The sequence below is a fragment of the Zonotrichia leucophrys genome, chromosome 8, assembly GCF_028769735.1.
Source record: "Zonotrichia leucophrys gambelii isolate GWCS_2022_RI chromosome 8, RI_Zleu_2.0, whole genome shotgun sequence".
Lineage (NCBI taxonomy): Eukaryota > Metazoa > Chordata > Aves > Passeriformes > Passerellidae > Zonotrichia > Zonotrichia leucophrys.
Window position 1 is genome coordinate 29,794,400 of NC_088178.1, and position 22,544 is coordinate 29,816,943.

The 22,544-nt window shown below is 40.3% G+C and overlaps 1 protein-coding gene across 4 annotated transcripts in view; it reads left to right on the forward strand.

Annotated features, from left to right (window-relative positions):
* MIER1 (MIER1 transcriptional regulator) overlaps positions 1-22,544 on the forward strand; it is a 47,480-nt gene that overhangs the window by 19,079 nt on the left and 5,857 nt on the right. For 2 of the 4 annotated variants that reach the window (XM_064719754.1, XM_064719750.1), the window contains 8 exons: positions 5,024-5,191; positions 6,676-6,808; positions 8,296-8,360; positions 8,679-8,751; positions 10,354-10,505; positions 16,203-16,284; positions 19,766-19,860; positions 21,004-21,131. In XM_064719754.1, the coding sequence (XP_064575824.1) occupies positions 5,024-5,191; positions 6,676-6,808; positions 8,296-8,360; positions 8,679-8,751; positions 10,354-10,505; positions 16,203-16,284; positions 19,766-19,860; positions 21,004-21,131 (896 nt within the window). The remainder of the gene's footprint in view (positions 1-5,023; positions 5,192-6,675; positions 6,809-8,295; positions 8,361-8,678; positions 8,752-10,353; positions 10,506-16,202; positions 16,285-19,765; positions 19,861-21,003; positions 21,132-22,544) is intronic. The other 2 variants (XM_064719751.1, XM_064719752.1) reach the window with 2 other exon arrangements.

Sequence of the window (22,544 nt, forward strand, 5' to 3'; positions counted from 1 at the left end):
CAGATTATATCCAGGTAGGAATGTTTAGTTATTGTTCCAGAATCTCCAGATTATATCCAGGCAGGAATGCTTGGCTCCTCCCTCTGGGCTCACATCTCCCAATGGGATGCTGTAGCTCTTATCAGCCGTGCAGGGACATTCCATGGCTGTTATCAGCAGATATCTCCCCTGAGGGAGGAGTGATTGTGGTCACTCAGACAGAGATAATACCAACTTGACAAAACACAACTGACATACAGAATACATCTTGCCCTGCAATCTGGAACAGATCCCAAACCACACCCACAAAACATGCAGGAATTTTCAAAAATTAATAAATAAATAATAAAGAGAGGGAAAGGCTGAATAAATTTACCAAGAATTGGGGGAAATAAATGGTACATAAATATTTATAATGTGCTTGGTTAGTTGGTTTTGCATCTATAGGATGTGAATTTTAGAACTAATATAAATTAAAATATCATCTGACTAAACCTGTGTATTCCAGCTGCACCAGAGTAGTGCTTGTAGGTTCTTATTTTAAAACCAAACCTCTCATAATTCACATTTCTTGTGCATTTTGATACAGATATCTGTCCAAGTGGAGCACTTAGGAATAGCCTCATTTAAAGGAAGATGCAGAGGAAATGATGTCCAAACCCTATTTAAGCATGAATGATTATGCCAATAGCACTTTAAATTAATTTGGTGCATTTAATCAATATTTCCAGTGTAAATGCTAATTTCTTCCTGGTTCTGCTGTCACTTCTGTATTGTCTTCAATTATTTCTCAGGCAGGAATAATATTCTTAAATTACCAAGTGGGTTCATTATAAATGCAGAGTAATTTAGATCCTGTCTGTGGCCTTGTTGGCCTCCAGAACAGATCATTAATGATTCACTGATGAATATTTGATGTACAAATCCTATTTAGCTTAAGTGATTCTGCCAATAGGACTTGAAATTAATTTACTCCATTTAATCTATATTTCCAGTGGAAATTATCTTTTTTTTTTAATCTGCTAATTTCCAGGTTGATACTAAAAGGAAAACATAAAGATAAATAAATAGTTGGTGAATCTAAATGTGCTTCATGTAGATTAAATGAGGAGTGGAGCTCCACATATCTCTCATGTGGGGTTTAAATTGAAAATTGGCTTTTTTCCCTTCATATTTCATGTAACTCTCTCACCACATTACAGCCCTTCAGTTTATCCCCTCATAGCCAGTGGGTAAATAATAAATAAATACATTCATTTTTTTCACCTTTTCCATTTTGCAATACCCTGAAGCGATGAAGAAATCCCAGTTTTTGTTTTCTCTTGGAGAGCTGCTGGTCCCTGGAGCTCTTGGAATTGCAATGGACTATTTGAAGTTAAGAGGCTTAACCTGAGAAAACATTATAAATACAGAAAAACATTATAAATACAAACCCCCTTTGCTGGGTAACACAGGGTCAATGATATTTCTGTTCCATAATTCCTAAAAAAAATGCAAATTCCAATTTTTCATTTCTAATTCTCAGCTCTGTGGGGATGGGAGTGCTTAAATACAGGATATTCTTTTCCAAAATGTCCTGGAGAACATTTGGATGATTCCAGTATGATTTTTCTGCTGGCTCTGCTGCCAGGTTTAATTAAGAGCACAGGCCTTTCATGTTATCTGTGTCAGTAAAATATTTATTCCCCATCAAGTGACACTGTGGGGACCAAAAACCATTTAATTGTATGGCTGGGTGTAAAGCTTAACCAGAGAGTAGGGGAATAAGATCTAGAATGGCTCAGTTCAATAAAATATAAAATAAAATAAAATAAAATAAAATAAAATAAAATAAAATAAAATAAAATAAAATAAAATAATGCAGATAAGAAGTGCTGATAACCCCTGCCACTCTTGTTTTTACAGAGCACAACCAGCTCCACTTTGTCATTGGGATTATTGGGATGTTTCCAGAAATTAGATCAGGGCAGGCCCTTAGGATAGGAAGTCTAAGGTCAGCCAATAACTAAAAATATCTGATTATCAGCCAACATGTGCATTAGATACTAGGAAAAAACTATTTAGAGCAAGCACACAACTCCAAATAATAAACAAAGGATTTGATGCTTTGAGAGAGAATTTTTAAATGATTCCTCAAAATTTCTGCTCTGAAAAATCTCACTTAGGGAGAGAGGCTGGACACTGAGGATTAAAAGTAATAAAGAAATTAATTAGCAGAGCCAGCAATTTTTACTAATACTATTTATTAACAAAATTTAATTAAAAGTATTTATTAGTAGTATGTATTAGTAATTTTTATTAATAAAGGGGAGAGTTTGGGAGCCTTTGTTGTACTTGAATTAGTTTGAGACCTGACAGTACAAACTGAAATGTCTCCTCAGAGCAGACCAGCTTTTTCATGAGGTTTAAATAAAATTTTTTAAGGTTTAGCAGGTTTGTTTCCAGCTGGGGAAGGAATTCCTTTTGGAATGGCCATTCTTGGTGTGGGTGTTAGTGATTCCTGTAGTTTGGTGAGAACCTTGATGCAATTCCTGTGGAATATCCCTGTTAATTCCCAGGTTTTGTGTGAATTTTTCCCAGGAAAGCGACATGCCCATCGTGTTGGGGTGGGAGGTCTGCTGGAAATAAATCAAGGATTGGGAAATAAATAATCCCACACAGAAACCCCACATTTTCCTTAGGAGCCCAATCTTCCTATTTTATCAATCCATCAAGGAAATATTCCTGTTAATCCCTGTGGAAATATCCCAGAAATATCCACAAAAATCCCACATTTTTCTCAGAAAACTTCCAATTTTGCTTGTCCAACCCTTTTGGAATAACTGTTCTTGGTGCAGGTGCCCTGATCCCTGTTGTTTGGTGAGAACCTTGATGCTGCAGAGCAATTCCTGTGGAATATCCCTGTTAATTCCCAGGTTTTGTGTGAATTTTTCCCAGGAGAGTGACATTCCCATCCAGGAGATCCTGTTGGGGTGGGAGGTCTGCTGGAAATAAATTAAGGATTGGGAAATAAATAATCCCACATTTTCCTTAGGAGCCCAATCTTCCTATTTTATCAATCCATCAAGGAAATATTCCTGTTAATCCCTGTGGAAATATCCCAGAAATATCCACAAAAATCCCACATTTTCCTTAAGAGCCCAAACTTCCAATTTTGCCAGTCCATTCCAAAAGGAATTCCTTTTGGAATGGCCATTCTTGGTGTGGGTGTTAGTGATCCCTGTTGTTTGGTGAGAATCTTGATGCTGCAGAGCAATTCCTGTGGAATATCCCTGTTAATTCCCAGGTTTTGTGTGAATTTTTCCCAGGAAAGCGACATGCCCATCGTGTTGGGGTGGGAGGTCTGCTGGAAATAAATCAAGGATTGGGAAATAAATAATCCCACATTTTCCTTAGGAGCCCAATCTTCCTATTTTATCAATCCATCAAGGAAATATTCCTGTTAATCCCTGTGGAAATATCCCAGAAATATCCACAAAAATCCCACATTTTTCTCAGGAGCCCAAACTCCCAGTTTTCCCAGTCCATAGTGGCCATTCAGGTGTGGGTGCCTTGATCCCTGTGCTGTGGTGAGAGCCGTGGTGCCATGGAGCAGTTCCTGTGGGATATCCCATTAATATCCCATTAATCCCAGGTTTTGTTGGGGTTCCAGGAGAGTGACATGCCCATCCAGGAGATCTTGTTGGGGTGGGAGATTTGCTGGAAATAAATTAAGGATTGGGAAATAAATTATCCCACACAGAAACCCCACATTTTCCTTAGGAGCGCAAACTTCCAATTAATTTTCCCAGTCCATAGTGGCCATTCAGGTGTGGGTGCCCTGGTGCCCGTGCTGTGGTGCCATGGAGCAGTTCCTGTGGGATATCCCATTAATATCCCATTAATCCCAGTTTTTGTTGGGGTTCCAGGAGAGTGACATGCCCATCCAGGAGATCTTGTTGGGGGTGGGAAGTTTGCTGGAAGTAAATTAAGGATTTGGAAATAAATTATCCCACACAGAAACCCCACATTTTCCTTAGGAGCGCAAACTTCCAGTTAATTTTCCCAGTCCATCATGGCCATTCAGGTGTGGGTGCCTTGATCCCTGTGCTGTGGTGAGAGCCATGGTGCCATGGAGCAGTTCCCATGGGATATCCCATTAATATCCCATTAATCCCAGGTTTTGTTGGGGTTCCAGGAGAGTGACATGCCCATCCAGGAGATCTTGTTGGGGTGGGAGGTTTGCTGGAAATAAATTAAGGATTGGGAAATAAATTATCCCACACAGAAACCCCACATTTTCCTTAGGAGCCCAATCTTCCTATTTTATCAATCCATCAAGGAAATATCCCAGAAATATCCACAAAAATCCCACATTTTTCTCAGGAGCCCAAACATCCAATTTTGCCAGTCCATCCCTTTTGGAATGACTGTTCTTGGTGTGGGTGCCTTGATCCCCGTGCTGTGGTGAGAGCTGTGGTGCCATGGAGCAGTTCCTGTGGGATATCCCATTAATCCCAGTTTTTGTTGGGGTTCCAGGAGAGTGACATGCCCATCCAGGAGATCTTGTTGGGGTGGGAGATTTGCTGGAAATAAATTAAGGATTGGGAAATAAATTATCCCACACAGAAACCCCACATTTTCCTTAAGAGCCCAAACTTCCAATTAATTTTGGCAGTCCATAGTGACCATTCAGGTGTGGGTGCCTGTGCTGTGGTGAGAGCCATGGTGCCATGGAGCAGTTCCCATGGGATATCCCATTAATATCCCATTAATCCCAGGTTTTTTGGGGTTCCAGGAGAGTGACATGCCCATCCAGGAGATCTTGTTGGGGTGGGAGATTTGCTGGAAATAAATTAAGGATTGGGAAATAAATTATCCCACACAGAAACCCCACATTTTCCTTAAGAGCCCAAACTTCCAATTAATTTTGGCAGTCCATAGTGGCCATTCAGGTGTGGGTGCCCTGGTCCCTGAGCTGTGGTGAGAGCTGTGGTGCCATGGAGCAGTTCCCATGGGATATCCCATTAATATCCCATTAATCCCAGGTTTTTTGGGGTTCCAGGAGAGTGACATGCCCATCCAGGAGCTGCTGAGCCGCTATGGCTACGATGGCACCGTGCCCCTGCAGGAGGAGGAGGAGGAGGAGGAGGAAGAAGAGGAGGAGGAGGAGGGAGAAGATGATGATGATGTCGATAACGATGACAACAGCGGCTGCAGTGGGGAAAACAAGGTAAATGAGTGCTCGTTTGCATATGTAAATGTGTGATTTGCATACCCGCACTACTCTGTGTCCCAGGTCATGGCAGAGCTAATTTGTAATAGAGTTGATTTCATAAACCTTGCTTTACTAATAAGGTTTACTCTTAATTACCCATCTGTATTTCTCTTAATTGCTCTTAATTCCATCTCTCTCATCCCAAGCCGAGGCAGTTGAAAATCCCTGGATGCAGCATCATGTGAGGGATGGGAATTGTCCTTCAGCCTCAGCACTGGCATTTTAAATGCCTGCAGACACCTTTAGGGATACAGCTGAACACTCACTTGGAGTAGAAAAGCTGATTATTGAAACTGCACAAACTGCTGGATTAAATGTGGCTCTGGCTCTTGGAAATCCTGCAGGTTTTCCAACTTGAGCCTTTTAAATTGTGTTTTTCCAGCCTGGTTGTACTTGAATTAACTCAACCTAATGCTTCAAGTATCTTTGCCAAATGTTTAGTTTTGAGCTTAGCATTTTCAAACTCCTTTTCTGTGTTCTCTTCAAATATTTTTCTGATTTTAAAAAAGAGATTTTTCTACTTGGAATGTAGAGTCCTGTCATGGGCAGAGCTGCTGCATCCTGAATTCCATTAAGATACCCCTTGGAATTGTCAGTGACACAAAAGCTGAGGAGGAAATTAAAACCACATTTCCTGGTGTGGCTTTAAAAGAGATCCATTCTGGGTTTTTGGTACCTTCACCTATTTGAGAGCCCTGGAATGGCACCCAGGGATGAGGAATGGTACATCTGAGTCAGGAACTGAAGTTGCTGGGATTTACAAGCTGCCTTGACAGCTGCTGGAGAGGATTGTTCTTTGTGGGGGCTGAACAGTTCAAAAGGAAGATCCAGAGTGGGATTGGATCAGGAAAGGTTCAGGGGAGGGGGAGAAACTTGTGTAACATGAAGGCTGCAGGGAGAATTCTGTCAGGAGAATTTCCTCATGGAAAGGGTGGTCAGGCTGTGCAGGGGGCTGGAGTGTCCAGGGAGCCCCTGGATGTGACACTGGGGGCTGGTGACAGGGTGGGGATGGGTCCCAGCTTGGGCTGGGTGATCCTGGAGGGCTCCTCCAACCCCAGTCACCCTGTGCAGAATCAAATGGTACCATTTCCATCTAAATCCCTCCTCCTTTTATTGAGAATTCCTAAGAAAGGGCTTTGGAGACCAAAGTAAAATATCATTGAAATGAAATTCAAATTTCATTAAAATTTGAATTAAAAAGCAAATATTTCAGTTTTATCTACTTAAAAAACAACCTCAAAACGTGTTCACACGATAAGAAGTTACATTTATGGTGGCTCAGCCTGCACATGCCACAAATGAGATTTGGGATTAATCTATTGACAATCCTGGCAAGAACATTTAAAAATCTGATTAAAACCCAGCTTTTCCACTGGCAGGGATAAATGAGGTGCTGCTGATTTTTTTCCCCTGTTGATTGTGGTTTGCTTTTGTGGCAGGAGGAGACCATCAAGGACTCGTCGGGGCAGGAGGATGAGACCCAGTCCTCCAACGATGAGCCAGCCCCATCTGTGGCCTCCCAGGACCCCCAGGAGATCATTCGCCCTCGGCGCTGTAAATATTTTGATACCAGTAAGTCCAGTTTCATCAGCCCCAAAATCCCAGTATCCTGAGCCACAAATGCATTTGGAGCCCTAAAAATATTGGATTTTCCTCTTCATGGCACTGCTGTGCGTGAGAGTCGTGCTCAAAACAAAGAAGGGAAGTCCTGGTTTTGGTTGAGGGTTGAGGCTGCTCTGCTGGCTCTGTGGAAGGACAGGAGATAATCTCTGATTTTACAAGAAAGATTTGGGAAATTGAATCATTGAAATTTGACATTTTGCAGGTTAAAATTAATCGGTGTGCCCTGGTTATTTGCCAAAGCCTGGGCTCTGTTCTCATCCAGAGGAGCTCAGAGTCCACCTGAAGGGAAGAATCAACTGAAATTTCCTACAAATAAAACACAGATTTCCTCAGAAACAGAAAAGCAATAAAATCTGGAAAGACCAAGAATTGCTAACCCTGAAATAGTGGAAGGGGGAGGTCACTAAGAAGAAAATTTGCTTCAAGAATTCCAGTTTTGCCAGCACTGAGCTGATCATTTTCATACTTATTTTGTTTACAAATGGATTTTGCATCCTGAGCTCTGATTTCCCTGGAATCTCCCCTGATGGGATCTGACCCTTTTGGGCTGCTTGGGAAAGCAGATATTTTATCTTTCTTCAGTAAAAGTGGCTGTTGCTATTTGAATTCCTCCTGTTCTGTGTTTGAACAAATAAAAGATTCCTCACCATACCTAACACTTGATAATTATTAGTTAGAAATGCAATTATTCATTTGTGGTTTATTTAAATCCAAAATTGCCAGGGAACCTTTAAATCTAAATGAACAATTGCCAAGTATGTATGCAGAGGATTGCAAATATCTTCAATAAATTCCTATTTTTAAGCACAGAATTAACTTAATTCAAGTGTATTGCATTAGGTTTGGGGGTTTCCACAGCTTTCAGCTGTCTATAAAATGTCATTTAATGTCTAGATAATTTTAATGCTGCTGGATCCCATCCTGTACAGAAACCAGCACCTTGGGAAAGGCAGCTGGCCTAGACCATAAAGAGCTTAACATTCCTGCCAGTCCTTATCCCAAATAATCCCAGGCTCCCAAATCCCAGGAGGAAACACTCCCAGATTTCTGCCACCTTCTGCTCAAATCTACCTGAAATTTTCTGAGAAAAACCAGCAGCAACTAAGCCAGGAGCTGATGGAAAAGGGCTTGAAACCCACAAAAATATTCCCACAAATTCAGAATAAACTTGGATGGGGATCCTTCGAAGCCAAGGGAAAAGAAATATGAATTTAATAACAAAATTAAGGGTTGTTTTTATTTATATCTTCTCAATTTCTCAGAGCCTGGCTTGTATCTTGATCCAAATCTGGGTGGGTCATTTTTTAATCTTGTCACTGCTGAGCCAGGAGTGCTGTCCCCAAAAGTGTCCCTGAGATAAGGAGGGACAGAGGGAGCAGGGCTGGGGCTGCTGGCTCTGCTGCTCTGGCCTCAGATGGCTCTGAAATTCCTTGCAGATAGTGAAATAGAGGAGGAATCTGAAGAAGATGAAGATTATATTCCCTCAGAAGACTGGAAAAAGGTAAATATTCAGCCCACATTTCATGAATAATTAATTAATCTCTAACTGGGGAACTCTGAGCTCTGTGGAGCACCTAAATCCTCTGCAGATTTTCCCCATGAAGAGCAGAGTTTTGGTAATGAGAAGTCTTTAAATCCTCCCCAAGCAGTCAAAAATCCATTTCCATATAGCTGCCTTCAATTTTGAACCTGTTAATTGCATTTTTAGATTTGAAACAACAAAAGTTTCAAGAGGGGAGGAAAACAGATGTGGTCATGCTCCTGTTTGCTAACAAAAATTCTCAGGGGGGGCTTCACTTTTTCTTTTTATTCCACTCAGGAAATCATGGTGGGCTCTATGTTCCAGGCTGAAATTCCAGCTGGCACCTGCAAATACAAAGAGAATGAAAAAGGTGAGATTTGACCATTTATTGCTGCTTGGGATCCAAGTCTGATTAGGAGAAGGAAAAGACTGGATTGATGTCATGTGCCTTAATAAATGAGTGACAATTAGAGCCACCATCATCACATTAGAGCTCATCCTGTGCTCAGCAGAGCTGGAGGAAGAGGAAAAGAAGGATTTATTTATTCTTGGCCTGCTGCCTCTTGAACCCTTGGATTCTGATTTAGTGATCCACACAAGCTGCAGCCTCTTCACTTCTGGATTTCTTTTGTGTGAAATGAAACAGCTAATGGAGAAATTGCACTGCTGGAACTGGATTGTCACAGTAAAAAGGGCAAAATGGTACCAACAGCTTTGCTTTTCACATTTTGTACCTCTTCAATCAGGAAGAAGAAATTCTGCTCTTGTGGATTTTTTTTCCCAGCAATTTTTCCCCTCATCCCAAGCAGAGGCTTTGGCTGGATGCTGTCAGGAAAGGCAGATCCAGTTCAAACCCAGCTGGGAGCAGAAAAAGGAAATTTTCCTGCCCATTCAGCCCATTGCTAAGGGTTTGCTCACACTGCAGGTCAATGAGAATGAATTTCTTTGTAGCTTTGTAGAATTCAGCTTTTAAGGAAGCAGCACAAAGCCTGGAGCCCTCCCAGAGCCCAGGTTTGTGCTCAGTTCTCCCATTGCCAGGGAGGTTTGGATTCCCTGGATCCCTGGGGCTGCCAGGCCGGGCTGGACAGGGCTTGGAGCACCTGGCACAGCGCAGCTCCCTCCTCCCAGGGCAATCCATGAATTGGATGCTTTTTAAGGTCCCATCCAACCCAAACCCCTCCAGGATTCCCTGAGGGGTCCTGGAACTCTTTATTTTTCTTGAGTGAGCAGCCAAACATCAGCTGAGTGGGAACCTCTGGAACAAAAACCCCAAAAACTCGTGGGAGCTGTTCCCAAAGTGTGTCCTGGGGGAAGTGAAGCTGCTTTCCTTGCAAGACATTTCATCATTTCTTTACCACTTTGGGAGGTTTATTTGTATTTATTTCCATGATAAATTACTTTTTCCAAGTAGAGATTGATCTCTGAGCCCCCTGAGCTGCCCCACACCTCCCTCCCTGAGCTGGCTGTGCTTTCCCAAGCATTTCTTTTGGAATCAGTGCCCAAATTCCTTCCTTGCTGCTCTTCCTCAGGTTGTTGGAGCCCACAGCCAAGCTCTGGATATTTTCCTACTTTAATAGCCAGAATTTCACTTTATTCTGCTGCAGTCCAAAGCTTGGCTCTTCCAAAATAAAACTCTTCCAAAATAATCAGGGGATATCTCACTTGGCCCACATTTCTCCATTAAATTCGGTTTACTGTGGCTTCCCTGCTGTCAAACTCCTGTGAAAGCTCTGGAAAAGGTGGAGGTTAAAATTCTGGAGCTGCAGGATGAGTTCTATAACCCAGAACCCAGATCATGCCAGGATTTGAAGGCAAAGTCCCAAACCCAAGACCAAAACCGAGGTTTTTGATCTCAGATTAGTGGTGCCCCCATGATCCCCCAAGGTTGATCAGAGACAATAAATACCTTTATAATTATTTCATTTTATTATAATGATTTCATTTTCTTGTGCTCTCTCTGGGGTCCATCCAGTGTATGAAAATGATGACCAGCTGCTCTGGAACCCTGACTTTTTACCAGAGGACAAAGTCATAGAATTCCTCAACGAGGCCTCGAGGCGCACGGGAGAGGAGAAGGGCCTGGATGCAATTCCTGAGGGCTCCCACATTAAAGACAATGAGCAGGTATAAAAAAATAAACATGCAGTTTCTTTTCTAGAATTAATCATCTTTTTATTTCACTTTACTCCCAAGAGGTAAAATTGGGTTTGAAACAGTCTCACTGTTCCTTGTGGAAATAGAAATTTGGTGAGGATTTTACTTCTCAGAGAATATTAAACTGTTAACTTGGGCTTAATGTTGCTTTATGTAAAATAAATATATAATAGAAAATAAATTTTATATATATATATATATGAATCTGTATGAATTAATTCTCTCAGGTACAGAATTTTTCAATCATTAAATTCTCTATGAACGTTTTGTGGAAATAGAAATTTGGTGAGGATTTTACTTCTCAGAGAATATTAAACTGTTAACTTGGGCTTAATGTTGCTTTATGTAAAATAAATATATAATAGAAAATAAATTTTATATATATATATATATATATATATATATATATATATATATATATGAATCTGTATGAATTAATTCTCTCAGGTACAGAATTTTTCAATCATTAAATTCTCTATGAACGTTTGTGGAAATAGAAATTTGGTGAGGATTTTACTTCTCAGAGAATATTAAACTGTTAACTTGGGCTTAATGTTGCTTTATGTAAAATAAATATATAATAGAAAATAAATTTTATATATATATATATATATATATATGAATCTGTAGGAATTAATTCTCTCAGGTACAGAATTTTTCAATCATTAAATTCTCTATGAACGTTTTGTGGAAATAGAAATTTGGTGAGGATTTTACTTCTCAGAGAATATTAAACTGTTAACTTGGGCTTAATGGTGCTTTATGTAAAATAAATATATAATAGAAAATAAATTATATATATATATATATATGAATCTGTATGAATTAATTCTCTCAGGTACAGAATTTTTCAATCATTAAATTCTCTATGAACGTTCACTTAATTTTTTTTTTCTTCATACCCAAAAAACCCCTACACATCAATTTTACAAATGTGTGTAGTGGATGAAAGAGCTTCAAAAAAACCCTTTCCATCAATTTTACAAATGTGTGTGGTGGATGAAAAAGCTTCAAAAAAAACCTTTCCATCAATTTTACAAATGTGTGTAGTGGATGAAAAAGTTGCAGTGCTCTGCTTGGGCATTTTCTTGCTTGTGTCAATAGAGATTTGGAAGTGTAAGCACAGTAGATAGATCTTAGATTGCGCTGTGCTGATTCCAAGGGTTTATTTTCAATTCCAAGGGTTTATTTTCAATCTGCAGAGGTGTCAGGATGCTGTGGTGTGTTCTTAAGTTTGTTAGTTTGCTCCCCCCATTTTCTGTATTATATGGTTTCTTCCTTTCCCAGGACCCTGCCAGTTAGGTTGCTATGGAAATGAAACTGCTCCTCCCCTGGTTTCTCTTATAAAGTGAAAGTTGTTTCCTCCTTGGGCTCAGTCAGTCGCTCCTTTTCTCCTCCCAGGTTTCGAGAATTTTCTTTTCTCTGGGAGTTATGGTTGGCTGTAGCCCCGGAGCCCCTCCTATGATTTATAACAGTTGGTTACTTTAGTATATCAGTTATGTTTCGTACCTCCAAATATGTATTACTGTTGTAGTGTGTTGTTAAGTGTCTTGTGTTATTCCCCCAATTTATGTGTTGTTCTCCCCTATTAGGTGTAAAATGGTTTCGTTCCCCCAGTTTTTCCCGCCACTGCTACCCTGTCAGCTAAGTTGCCATAGTAACCGCTATTCATAGTTGCCGATATGTAATTGCTCCTCCCCTGGTTTCCCTTATCAGTGAAAGTTGTTTCCTCCCTGGGTCCAGTCAATCACCCCCTTCCTCCTCCCAGGTTTCGAGAACCCTCTCCTCTCTGGAGATGGTGGCTGGCTGGGGTCCCAGGACACCTCCTTTACCTTTTGATTATTGGTCTCCATGGAGTGTCAGTTCTGTGAAGTTCATCCCCTCACCTTTCCCCATTGGTTCCGCCTTTATAATCCTGTTGCACTCCCTATTGGAAAACTTTTCCCGGTTGGTTTCCCCGCGTTTGGATCCCACAACACCTGCAATAAACCGATGTTTAACCCCCGGGAAATGGTCAGCTCCGTTCCTCCCCTATACCAGCAGTGTGAGCCAGCCCGCAGCCAGCACAGCCCGAGGCCCTCAGACGCCGAAGGGCGCTGGCCAGGAATTGCAGAGGGGCGTTGGCCTTTCGCCCTCAGCTAGCCGGACTCTAAACTTCGGGCCACATATGCCCCCCTCTGCACCCCCTTTTCTCCTCCCAGGTTTCGAGAATTTTCTTTTCTCTGGGAGTTATGGTTGGCTGTAGCCCCAGAGCCCCTCCTATGATTTATAACAGTTGGTTACTTTGGTATATCAGTTATGTTTCGTACCTCCAAATATGTATTTCTATTGGATAGCCGGGTTTCCCTGCCTTCTTCCCCCCTTTTCCCTTAAAACCCTCTCCTGTTGGGTTTTCTCGTCTGTTTGAAGGGCCTGGAAAGGCCCGGGGTGGCCTTGGGGCAGCCGCGTATCGAAGGACGAGAAGAGGCTTCAGTTCTTCTTTCGGTTTTTATGTTTATTAATTGTTTATCTAAAAGATGTTCTTTCAGCCCGACAGAGCTCTGCTCAGCAGCCAGCCATGAGCACACTGTGCTGCCCTCCGGACAGTCACCTATCTTTATACCCATTGTTACGTGTACAATATTTATCATTTTTCCCCAATACCATTTATTCTTATTACTCGGTGCACTCTCAGTAATAACCAATCCAAAGGTGCCACCATCACCAAAGAAGATGGAGGAGAAGAAGAAGAAGAAGAAGGACAGGACACGCCCCAATTCCTCCATCTTACTTCTCTAAACCCCCCTGTACAGAAATCCTAAACCCTGTGTCTCACCCTCTAATTAACCAATCCCTTCACCATTCACCCCGGTGAAACCCTCCTATCCTCATACAGGTGTCGTCTCCTGTGTGGGATCAAAGTCCAGCCACCAGACACTTCTGGAACATTCCAGGACTCCCGAGCCCCCGAAGGGTGCTCTCGGTGGCTCGGCACCTCAGGACTGAGATCCTGAGATCCGACACTCTCCCGCCCCCTGTTCGGGGCCATTTGCTGGGTGTTTCCCCTCCTTGTTGGTTCTTCTGTAATAAACCCACAGTTTACCCCCAGCAAGTGGTCGCCTCCTGATTCGTCTCTCACCGCGCTGCTCCGAGCTATCCCCCAGCTCAGCCCGAGGCCAGGACGCCGAGGGGGGCTGGCTTTGGATGTGCAGGGGTGCTGCCCTTTGCCCCTCACCAGCCAGCCGGATCCAGGGCCGTGTACGCCCCCGTGCAGTGTTTCTGGCCCTGCAGGGTCTGAAGCCCCAAACTGCCCATCCGATCAGCATTTTACTACTGCACGAGAACATAATTTTGTTATCAAAATGCTTAGGCAGAGCCACAGACTGAAAATCAACCCTGAGCAGTCCTATCCCATTCCCATCCCATTAGCTACTCTCGCGACCCCTAACACTGGAGCCATATCCCATATCACCGGCGGGTGGTCTCATGTTAGGTACAAGGGGATTCGCCCCCATCCACACTCAGGAATTGCTGATGATGCTGTATGATAGGTTATTCATTAATCCAGAAGCAATCCTGGTGGATCCTTCTGTTTGAAGTTTGGTAAGCAGGGCAAACAATAAAGAGAGATAGGGATAAGGGAATTGTCGAGCTAAGCATGATCAGAGCTAACAATGTCAAACTGACCCTAAGAGCCGTGCCAAGCCATGGGAACCAAGCCAAGTACACCGGGAATTGACCATATTAGGATAGGAGTTCAAAAGTTTAAAGAGGAAGACTCATCAGAAGACCCTTGCCCATGAGGAAGGCACCGAAGGACCACCATGAATAATCCTCAAAATAGATGTCTCCGCCCACACCACGCCCCTTATGAATATGCATGATTATGTGTATGATAGGTTATTCATTAACCCGGAAGCAATCCTGGAATTATTGATAATGCTGTGTGATAGGTTATTCATTAATCCAGAAGCAATCCTGGAATTATTGATAATGCTGTATGATAGGTTATTCATTAATCCGGAAGCAATCCTGGAATTATTGATAATGCTGTATGATAGGTTATTCATTAATCCAGAAGCAATCCTGGTGGATCCTTCTGTTTGAAGTTTGGTAAGCAGGGCAAACAATAAAGAGAGATAGGGATAAGGGAATTGTCGAGCTAAGCATGATCAGAGCTAATAATGTCAAACTGACCCTAAGAGCCGTGCCAGTGTCAAACTGACCCTAAGAGCCGTGCCAGTGTCAAACTGACCCTAAGAGCCGTGCCAAGCCATGGGAACCAAGCCAAGTACACCGGGAATTGACCATATTAGGATAAGAGTTCAAAAGTTTAAAGAGGAAGACTCATCAGAAGACCCTTGCCCATGAGGAAGGCACCGAAGGACCACCATGAATAATCCTCAAATAGATGGCTCCGCCCATGCTCCGCCCACACCACGCCTCTTATGAATATGCATGATTATGTGTATGATAGGTTATTCATTAACCTGGAAGCAATCCTGGAATTATTGATAATGCTGTATGATAGGTTATTCATTAATCCAGAAGCAATCCTGGTGGATCCTTCTGTTTGAAGTTTGGTAAGCAGGGCAAACAATAAAGAGAGATAGGGATAAGGGAATTGTCGAGCTAAGCATGATCAGAGCTAATAATGTCAAACTGACCCTAAGAGCCGTGCCAATGTCAAACTGACCCTAAGAGCTGTGCCAATGTCAAACTGACCCTAAGAGCCGTGCCAGTGTCAAACTGACCCTAAGAGCCGTGCCAAGCCATGGGAACCAAGCCAAGTACATCAGGAATTGACCATATTAGGATAGGAGTTCAAAAGTTTAAAGAGGAAGACTCATCAGAAGACCCTTGCCCATGAGGAAGGCACCGGAAGGACCACCAAGAATAATCCTCAAAATAGATGTCTCCGCCCACGCTCCGCCCACACCACGCCTCTTATGAATATGCATGATTATGTGTATGATAGGTTATTCATTAATCCGGAAGCAATCCTGGAATTATTGATAATGCTGTATGATAGGCTATTCATTAATCCAGAAGCAATCCTGGAATTATTGATAATGCTGTATGATAGGTTATTCATTAATCCAGAAGCAATCCTGGTGGATCCTTCTGTTTGAAGTTTGGTAAGCAGGGCAAACAATAAAGAGAGATAGGGATAAGGGAATTGTCGAGCTAAGCATGATCAGAGCTAATAATGTCAAACTGACCCTAAGAGCCGTGCCAATGTCAAACTGACCCTAAGAGCCGTGCCAGTGTCAAACTGACCCTAAGAGCCGTGCCAAGCCATGGGAACCAAGCCAAGTACACCGGGAATTGACCATATTAGGATAGGAGTTCAAAAGTTTAAAGAGGAAGACTCATCAGAAGACCCTTGCCCATGAGGAAGGCACCGAAGGACCACCATGAATAATCCTCAAAATAGATGTCTCCGCCCACACCACGCCTCTTATGAATATGCATGATTATGTATATGATATGATGTAACCCTGCACCCAAGACTGTATAAAAGCTTGCTTCTGTCATGAGATAGCCAGAAATCCCTTTGTGATTTCTCCGACGCGTCGTAATAAAATCCCTCCTGTCTATGCTGACTTCCTTGAGTCTCTTAGGCAGTTCTTCTCGCCTTTTGGGGCAAAATTCGGCATCAGGTCACTGTGCATTTCCTCCCTGCAGGCCCTCTATGAGCTGGTGAAGTGCAACTTTGACACGGAGGAGTCCTTGAGGAGGCTGAGGTTCAATGTGAAAGCAGCCAGGGGTGAGTTTCTGCTCCTCGGTTCCCATTGATCCCTCCCACATTAGCTCAGAACTTTGCTGTAATCTCCATTGGAATGCCTCTCTCCTTGTTCTCTGCGGGAATGCAATTAGCAGGTGTGGAAATTCCCTTCCTGCCCATACCTGATACAAATATCTGGGATTTCAGCCCCAACTTCACATTGGAAATTACTTCTGACAACTCACCTGGGCATTTTTGAGGTATTTTATGGTGCTCTTCTAGACCTTTCAGTCATCAAAGTGGATGCAGCAAACATGAGACATGAATTAATTCTAAATAAAGGAGAAAATAAACCTTTTCTTTTACAAAAATAACATTGCAAATCCTGCTATGTAAAATGAATTAATTCTAAATAAAGGAGAAAATAAACCTTTTCTTCTACAAAAATAACATTGCAAATCCTGCTATGTAAAATGAATTAATTCTAAATAAAGGAGAAAATAAACCTTTTCTTCTACAAAAATAACATTGCAAATCCTGCTATGTAAAATGAATTAATTCTAAATAAAGGAGCAAATTAATTTTTTATTTTACAGAGTGGCATTAAAAACCCTGACACATAAAGTGAAATAATCTTAAATAAAGGAGCAGATTAACCTTTTATTTTACAAAAATAACATTACAAATCCTGCTATGTAAAATGAGTTAATTCTAAATAAAGGAGAAAATAAACCTTTTCTTCTACAAAAATAACATTGCAAATCCTGCTATGTAAAATGAATTAATTCTAAATAAAGGAGCAAATTATATTTTTTATTTTACAGAGTGTCGCATTAGAAACCCTGATACATAAAATGAATTAATTCTAAATAAAGGAGCAAATTATATTTTTTATTTTACAGAGTGTCGCATTAGAAACCCTGATACATAAAATGAATTAATCCTAAATAAAGGAACAAATAAACCTCTTCTTTTACAAAGTATAACATTACTAACCGTACGTAAAATGAGTTAATTCTAAATAAAGGAGAAAATAAACCTTTTCTTCTACAAAAATAACATTGGAAATCCTGCTATGTAAAATGAATTCATTCTAAATAAAGGAGTAAATTATATTTTTTATTTTACAGAGTGTGGCATTAGAAACCCTGATACATAAAATGAATTAATTTTAAATAAAGGAGAAAATAAACCTTTTCTTCTACAAAAATAACATTACAAATCCTGCTATATAAAATGAATTAATTCAACATAAAGGAGAAAATAAACCTTTTCTTCTACAAAAATAACATTACAAATCCTGCTATATAAAATGAATTAATTCAACATAAAGGAGTAAATTATATTTTTTATTTTACAGAGTGTCACATTAGAAACCCTGATACATTAAATGAAATAATCCTAAATAAAGGAGCAAATTAATTTTTTATTTTACAGAGTGTCACATTAGAAACCCTGATACATTAAATGAAATAATCCTAAATAAAGGAGCAAATTAATTTTTTATTTTACAGAGTGTTGCATTAGAAACCCTGATACATTAAATGAAATAATCCTAAATAAAGGAGCAAATAAACCTCTTCTTTTACAAAGTATAACATTACAAACCATACGTAAAATGAGTTAATTCTAAATAAAGGAGAAAATTAATTTTTTATTTTACAGAATGTAGCATTAAAAACCTGATACATAAACTAAACTAATTTTAAATAAAGAAGAAAACTATTTTTTTATTTTACAAAGTGTAGCATTTAAAACCCTAGTATACAAAATTAAATAATCCTAAATAAAGGAGCAAATTAACCTTTTATTTTACAAAGTATAACATTACAAACCCTGGTACATGAGTTAATTCTAAATAAAGGAGCAAATTAATTTTTTATTTTGCAGAGTGTGGCATTAAAAACCCTGATACATAAAACGAAATAATTCTCAATAAATGAGCAAATAAACCTTTTATTTTACAAAGTATAACATTACAAACCATACATAAAATGTATGGTTATTTCTAAATAAAGGAGAAAATTTGTTTTTTATTTTACAGAGTATAGCTAAAAACCCTGATACATAAAATTAAATAATTCTCCATAAAGAAGCAAATCAACCTTTGATTTTATGAAGTATAACATTAAATGTTATAAATGAGTTAATTCTAAATAAAGGAGAAATTTAATTTTTTGTTTTACAGAGTGTAGCATTTAAAACCCTAATACATAAAATTAAATAATCCTAAATAAAGGAGCAAATTAACCTTTTATTTTGCAAAGTATAACATTACAAACCCTGCTACATAAAATGAATTAATTCTAAATAAAGGAGAAAATTAACCTTTTATTTTACAAAGTATAAGGTTAAAATCCCTGATACGTAAAATGAGTTAATTCTAACTAAAGGAGCAAATTAATTTTTTATTTTACAAAGTGTAGCATTAAAAACCTTGACACATAAAGTGAAATAATCTTAAATAAAGGAGCAGATTAACCTTTTATTTTACAAAGTATAAGGTTAAAAACCCTAATACATGAAATGAAATAATCCTAAATAAAGGAGCAAATAAACCTTTTATTTTACAAAGTATAACATTACAAACCCTGGTACATGAGTTAATTCTAAATAAAGGAGCAAATTAATTTTTTATTTTGCAGAGTGTGGCATTAAAAACCCTGATACATAAAACGAAATAATTCTCAATAAATGAGCAAATAAACCTTTTATTTTACAAAGTATAACATTACAAACCCCAATACATGAGTTAATTCTAACTAAAGGAGCAAATTAATTTTTTATTTTACAGAGTGGCATTAAAAACCCTGACACATAAAGTGAAATAATCTTAAATAAAGGAGCAGATTAACCTTTTATTTTACAAAAATAACATTACAAACCCTGCTACATAAAATTAGTTAATTCTAACTAAAGGAGCAAATTAATTTTTTATTTTGCAGAGTGTAGCATTAAAAACCCTGACACATAAAGTGAAATAATCTTAAATAGAGGAGCAAATAAACCTTTTATTTTACAAAGTATAAGGTTAAAATCCCTGATACGTAAAATGAGTTAATTCTAACTAAAGGAGCAAATTAATTTTTTATTTTACAAAGTGTAGCATTAAAAACCTTGACACATAAAGTGAAATAATCTTAAATAGAGGAGCAAATAAACCATTTATTTTACAAAAATAACATTACAAACCATGGGGGAGCTCAGCTTCCAGAGCTTTCCATGGGCACATCCCAGGGCAGGAGGGATGCAATAAATGAGATTATTTTGCTCCCCCACTATTGGATTTACCTGAAGGATCAATGAGGCCAGATCAGATTTTCTTTATGGAGTCCCTACAAACCAGCTGCTCCCATTTCCCACTCTGGTCCTTCCAAGGCAGAATTCCCATTTTTATACCAAAAAGTGAAATTCCTGGGCTGGTTCCTATGGAATCAGCAGCTGGAGAAAGGGCCCAGATCTTTTCTGTCACTTCTTCATGAACTCTTTTCTTTATTGCTTTTTATTTTTGATTTTGCTGTAGAAGAATTGTCTGTTTGGACAGAAGAGGAGTGCAGGAACTTTGAGCAAGGGCTGAAAGTCTATGGCAAGGATTTCCACGTGATTCAGGCAAATAAGGTAAATTTGGATGCAATTCTCACTTTCTACATTTTAAAGCAAAGTAATTATGAATAAATTTTGTCCTTCATAAAGAAATGGACACAATTATTTCATTTTTGCTGTTGAATCAGAACCCTGGAATGGTTTGGGTTGGAAAGGGCTTAAAAAATCTTATGGGCAGGGACACTTCCAATATCCCAGCTTGCTCCAGCCTGGCCTTGGACCCTTCCAGGGATGGATCCAGGCAGGAATTTTTTCCTCCTCAGTTTTTGCCCAATATTTACATCTAAATTACCTTCTCAAAGCCCAGAATTTGTAACTGGAAGTGCAAAACTGCAAAATCCTGTCTCCTAAAGCTGCTCTGCCCACCTTAGGACTTTGCCACCTTGAATTTTCTTTCTTTTCTTTTTTCTTTTCTTTTCTTTTCTTTTCTTTTCTTTTCTTTTCTTTTCTTTTTCTTTCTTTTCTTTTCTTTTCTTTTCTTTCTTTTCTTTTCTTTTCTCTTTCTTTTCTTTTTTTTCTTTTTTTTCTTTTTTCTTTTCTTTTCTTTTCTTTTTTTTCTTTCTTTCTTCTTTCTTTTCCCTTTTCCTTTTTCTTTCCTTTCCTTTCCTTTCCTTTCCTTTCCTTTCCTTTCCTTTCCTTTCCTTTCCTTTCCTTTCCTTTCCTTTCCTTTCCTTTCCTTTCCTTTCCTTTCCTTTCCTTTCCTCTCCTTTCCTTTCCTTTCCTTTCCTTTCCTTTCCTTTCCTTTCCTTTCCTTTCCTTTCCTTTCCTTTCCTTTCCTTTCCTTTCCTTTCCTTTCCTTTCCTTTCCTTTCCTTTCCTTTCCCTTCCCTTCCCTTCCTTCCCAAACTTCCTTTCCCTTCCTTCCTTCCCTTCCCTTCCTTTCCCTTCCCTTTCCCTTCCCTTTCCCTTTTCCCTTTTCCCTTTTCCCTTTCCCTTTTCCCTTTTCCCTTTTCCCTTTTCCCCTTTTCCCTTTTCCCTTTTCCCTTTCCTTCTCTCCAATATTTTTACAACACCCTGAACTTCCCTCTCAATTTGGATATTTTACCCCAAGAATTTCCCCTTTTCCACGCAGCATACAGTTGGAATTTCACATTTTTTTGCTAGAAATGCTGATTTTTTGGAGCAGAAGTTGAGCCAGGCTTGTTTCTGTGTGCTGCAGGTGCGGACCCGCTCGGTGGGGGAGTGTGTGGCTTTCTATTACATGTGGAAAAAGTCGGAACGTTACGATTTCTTCGCTCAGCAGACCCGCTTTGGGAAGAAAAAATACAACCTGCACCCTGGGGTCACGTAAGATGGGCCTGATTTCATCATTTTGGGGGTTCAGTCTTTGTTTTGTCTTCCTCTCAGCTGAAAATTCAGGGATTCAGAGCCTAATTTGCAGCAGGAAAACAGCCAAAGTGTAAAAAAATGTCATAAGTGTGCATAAATAATGTGTAAAGTACATTGATGTGGGGCAAGGCCAACACTGAGGAGCAATCTGAGTTTGAGTTCTGTTAGGATTTGGTTGGTTTACTTTTTAAATGTTAATAGGGTTTTTTTTTTAATGTTTGTTTTAATTAAATATATTTCCCACAAAAGCATGAATTCCCATTTCCAGGTGGAATTTGTGGTGCATTGTTTGTCCATCATTCTGGCCAGCACAACACCAATCCCAGGGGATTTTGGGCTCTCCAGAGCTGCTTTCCCATTCCCATCCCTGCCCACTCTTTCCACTGCCTCCTGCCAAGCTCCTTTGCTCTTCCTTTCATTCCTCATTTCTTCCTGGCTCCTCTCTTGATCCTTCTTTGGAATATTTTTGTTCCTCCAAGCATTTCAGGGCTCTGGGACACCCAGAGTGCCATCAGGGACATTGTGGGTGTTACAGAGAATTTCTTACCTGGCAGGGGCTGCCTGGCTGCCCCTTCCTTCCAGCTCTTGGTGGGTTTTTCCCCCCCTATTTTCCATTTTTTTCCCCCCATTTTTCCCTATTTTCCATTTTTTCCCCAAATGAGACATTTTTGGGTCTCTCCCTGCTGTTGGGTGCAGCAGCAGTGTCATTAAGGACTGGACTTGTCTGCTCTTGAATGATTTTGCAGATAAATTCAGGGAATTCAGGCTGGAATTCCAGGATAATTACGTGTCAGGAGAAGTTTCTGGAGTTGCTCCAGCCCTCCCACCACATCCAAGGGTTTCATCCACCTTCTCCCTTTGTTTCCATCTCCATCCTGCCCTGAGCTGGAGCTCTGGGATGAATGGCACAGATGGGAATGCCTTGGGCTCTGGAGTTTCTCACTTGGTTTTAGCTTGACCCCTTTGAGGGTTTTGTGCACAAATGGGATTTATTTTTACTGGAATGGTTTGGTATTGGTGGATCCTGTCCCAGCTGTGTCTGTCTGTCTGTCCCGCAGGGATCCCATGGATCCTGTCCCAGCTCTGTCTGTCTGTCCCGCAGGGATCCCATGGATCCTGTCCCAGCTCTGTCTGTCTGTCTGTCTGTCCCGCAGGGATTACATGGATCCTGTCCCAGCTCTGTCTGTCTGTCTGTCTGTCCTGCAGGGATTACATGGATCCTGTCCAGCCTGTCTGTCTGTCTGTCTGTCCCGCAGGGATTACATGGATCCTGTCCCAGCTCTGTCTGTCTGTCCCGCAGGGATTCCATGGATCCTGTCCCAGCTGTGTCTGTCTGTCTGTCTGTCTGTCCCGCAGGGATCCCATGGATCC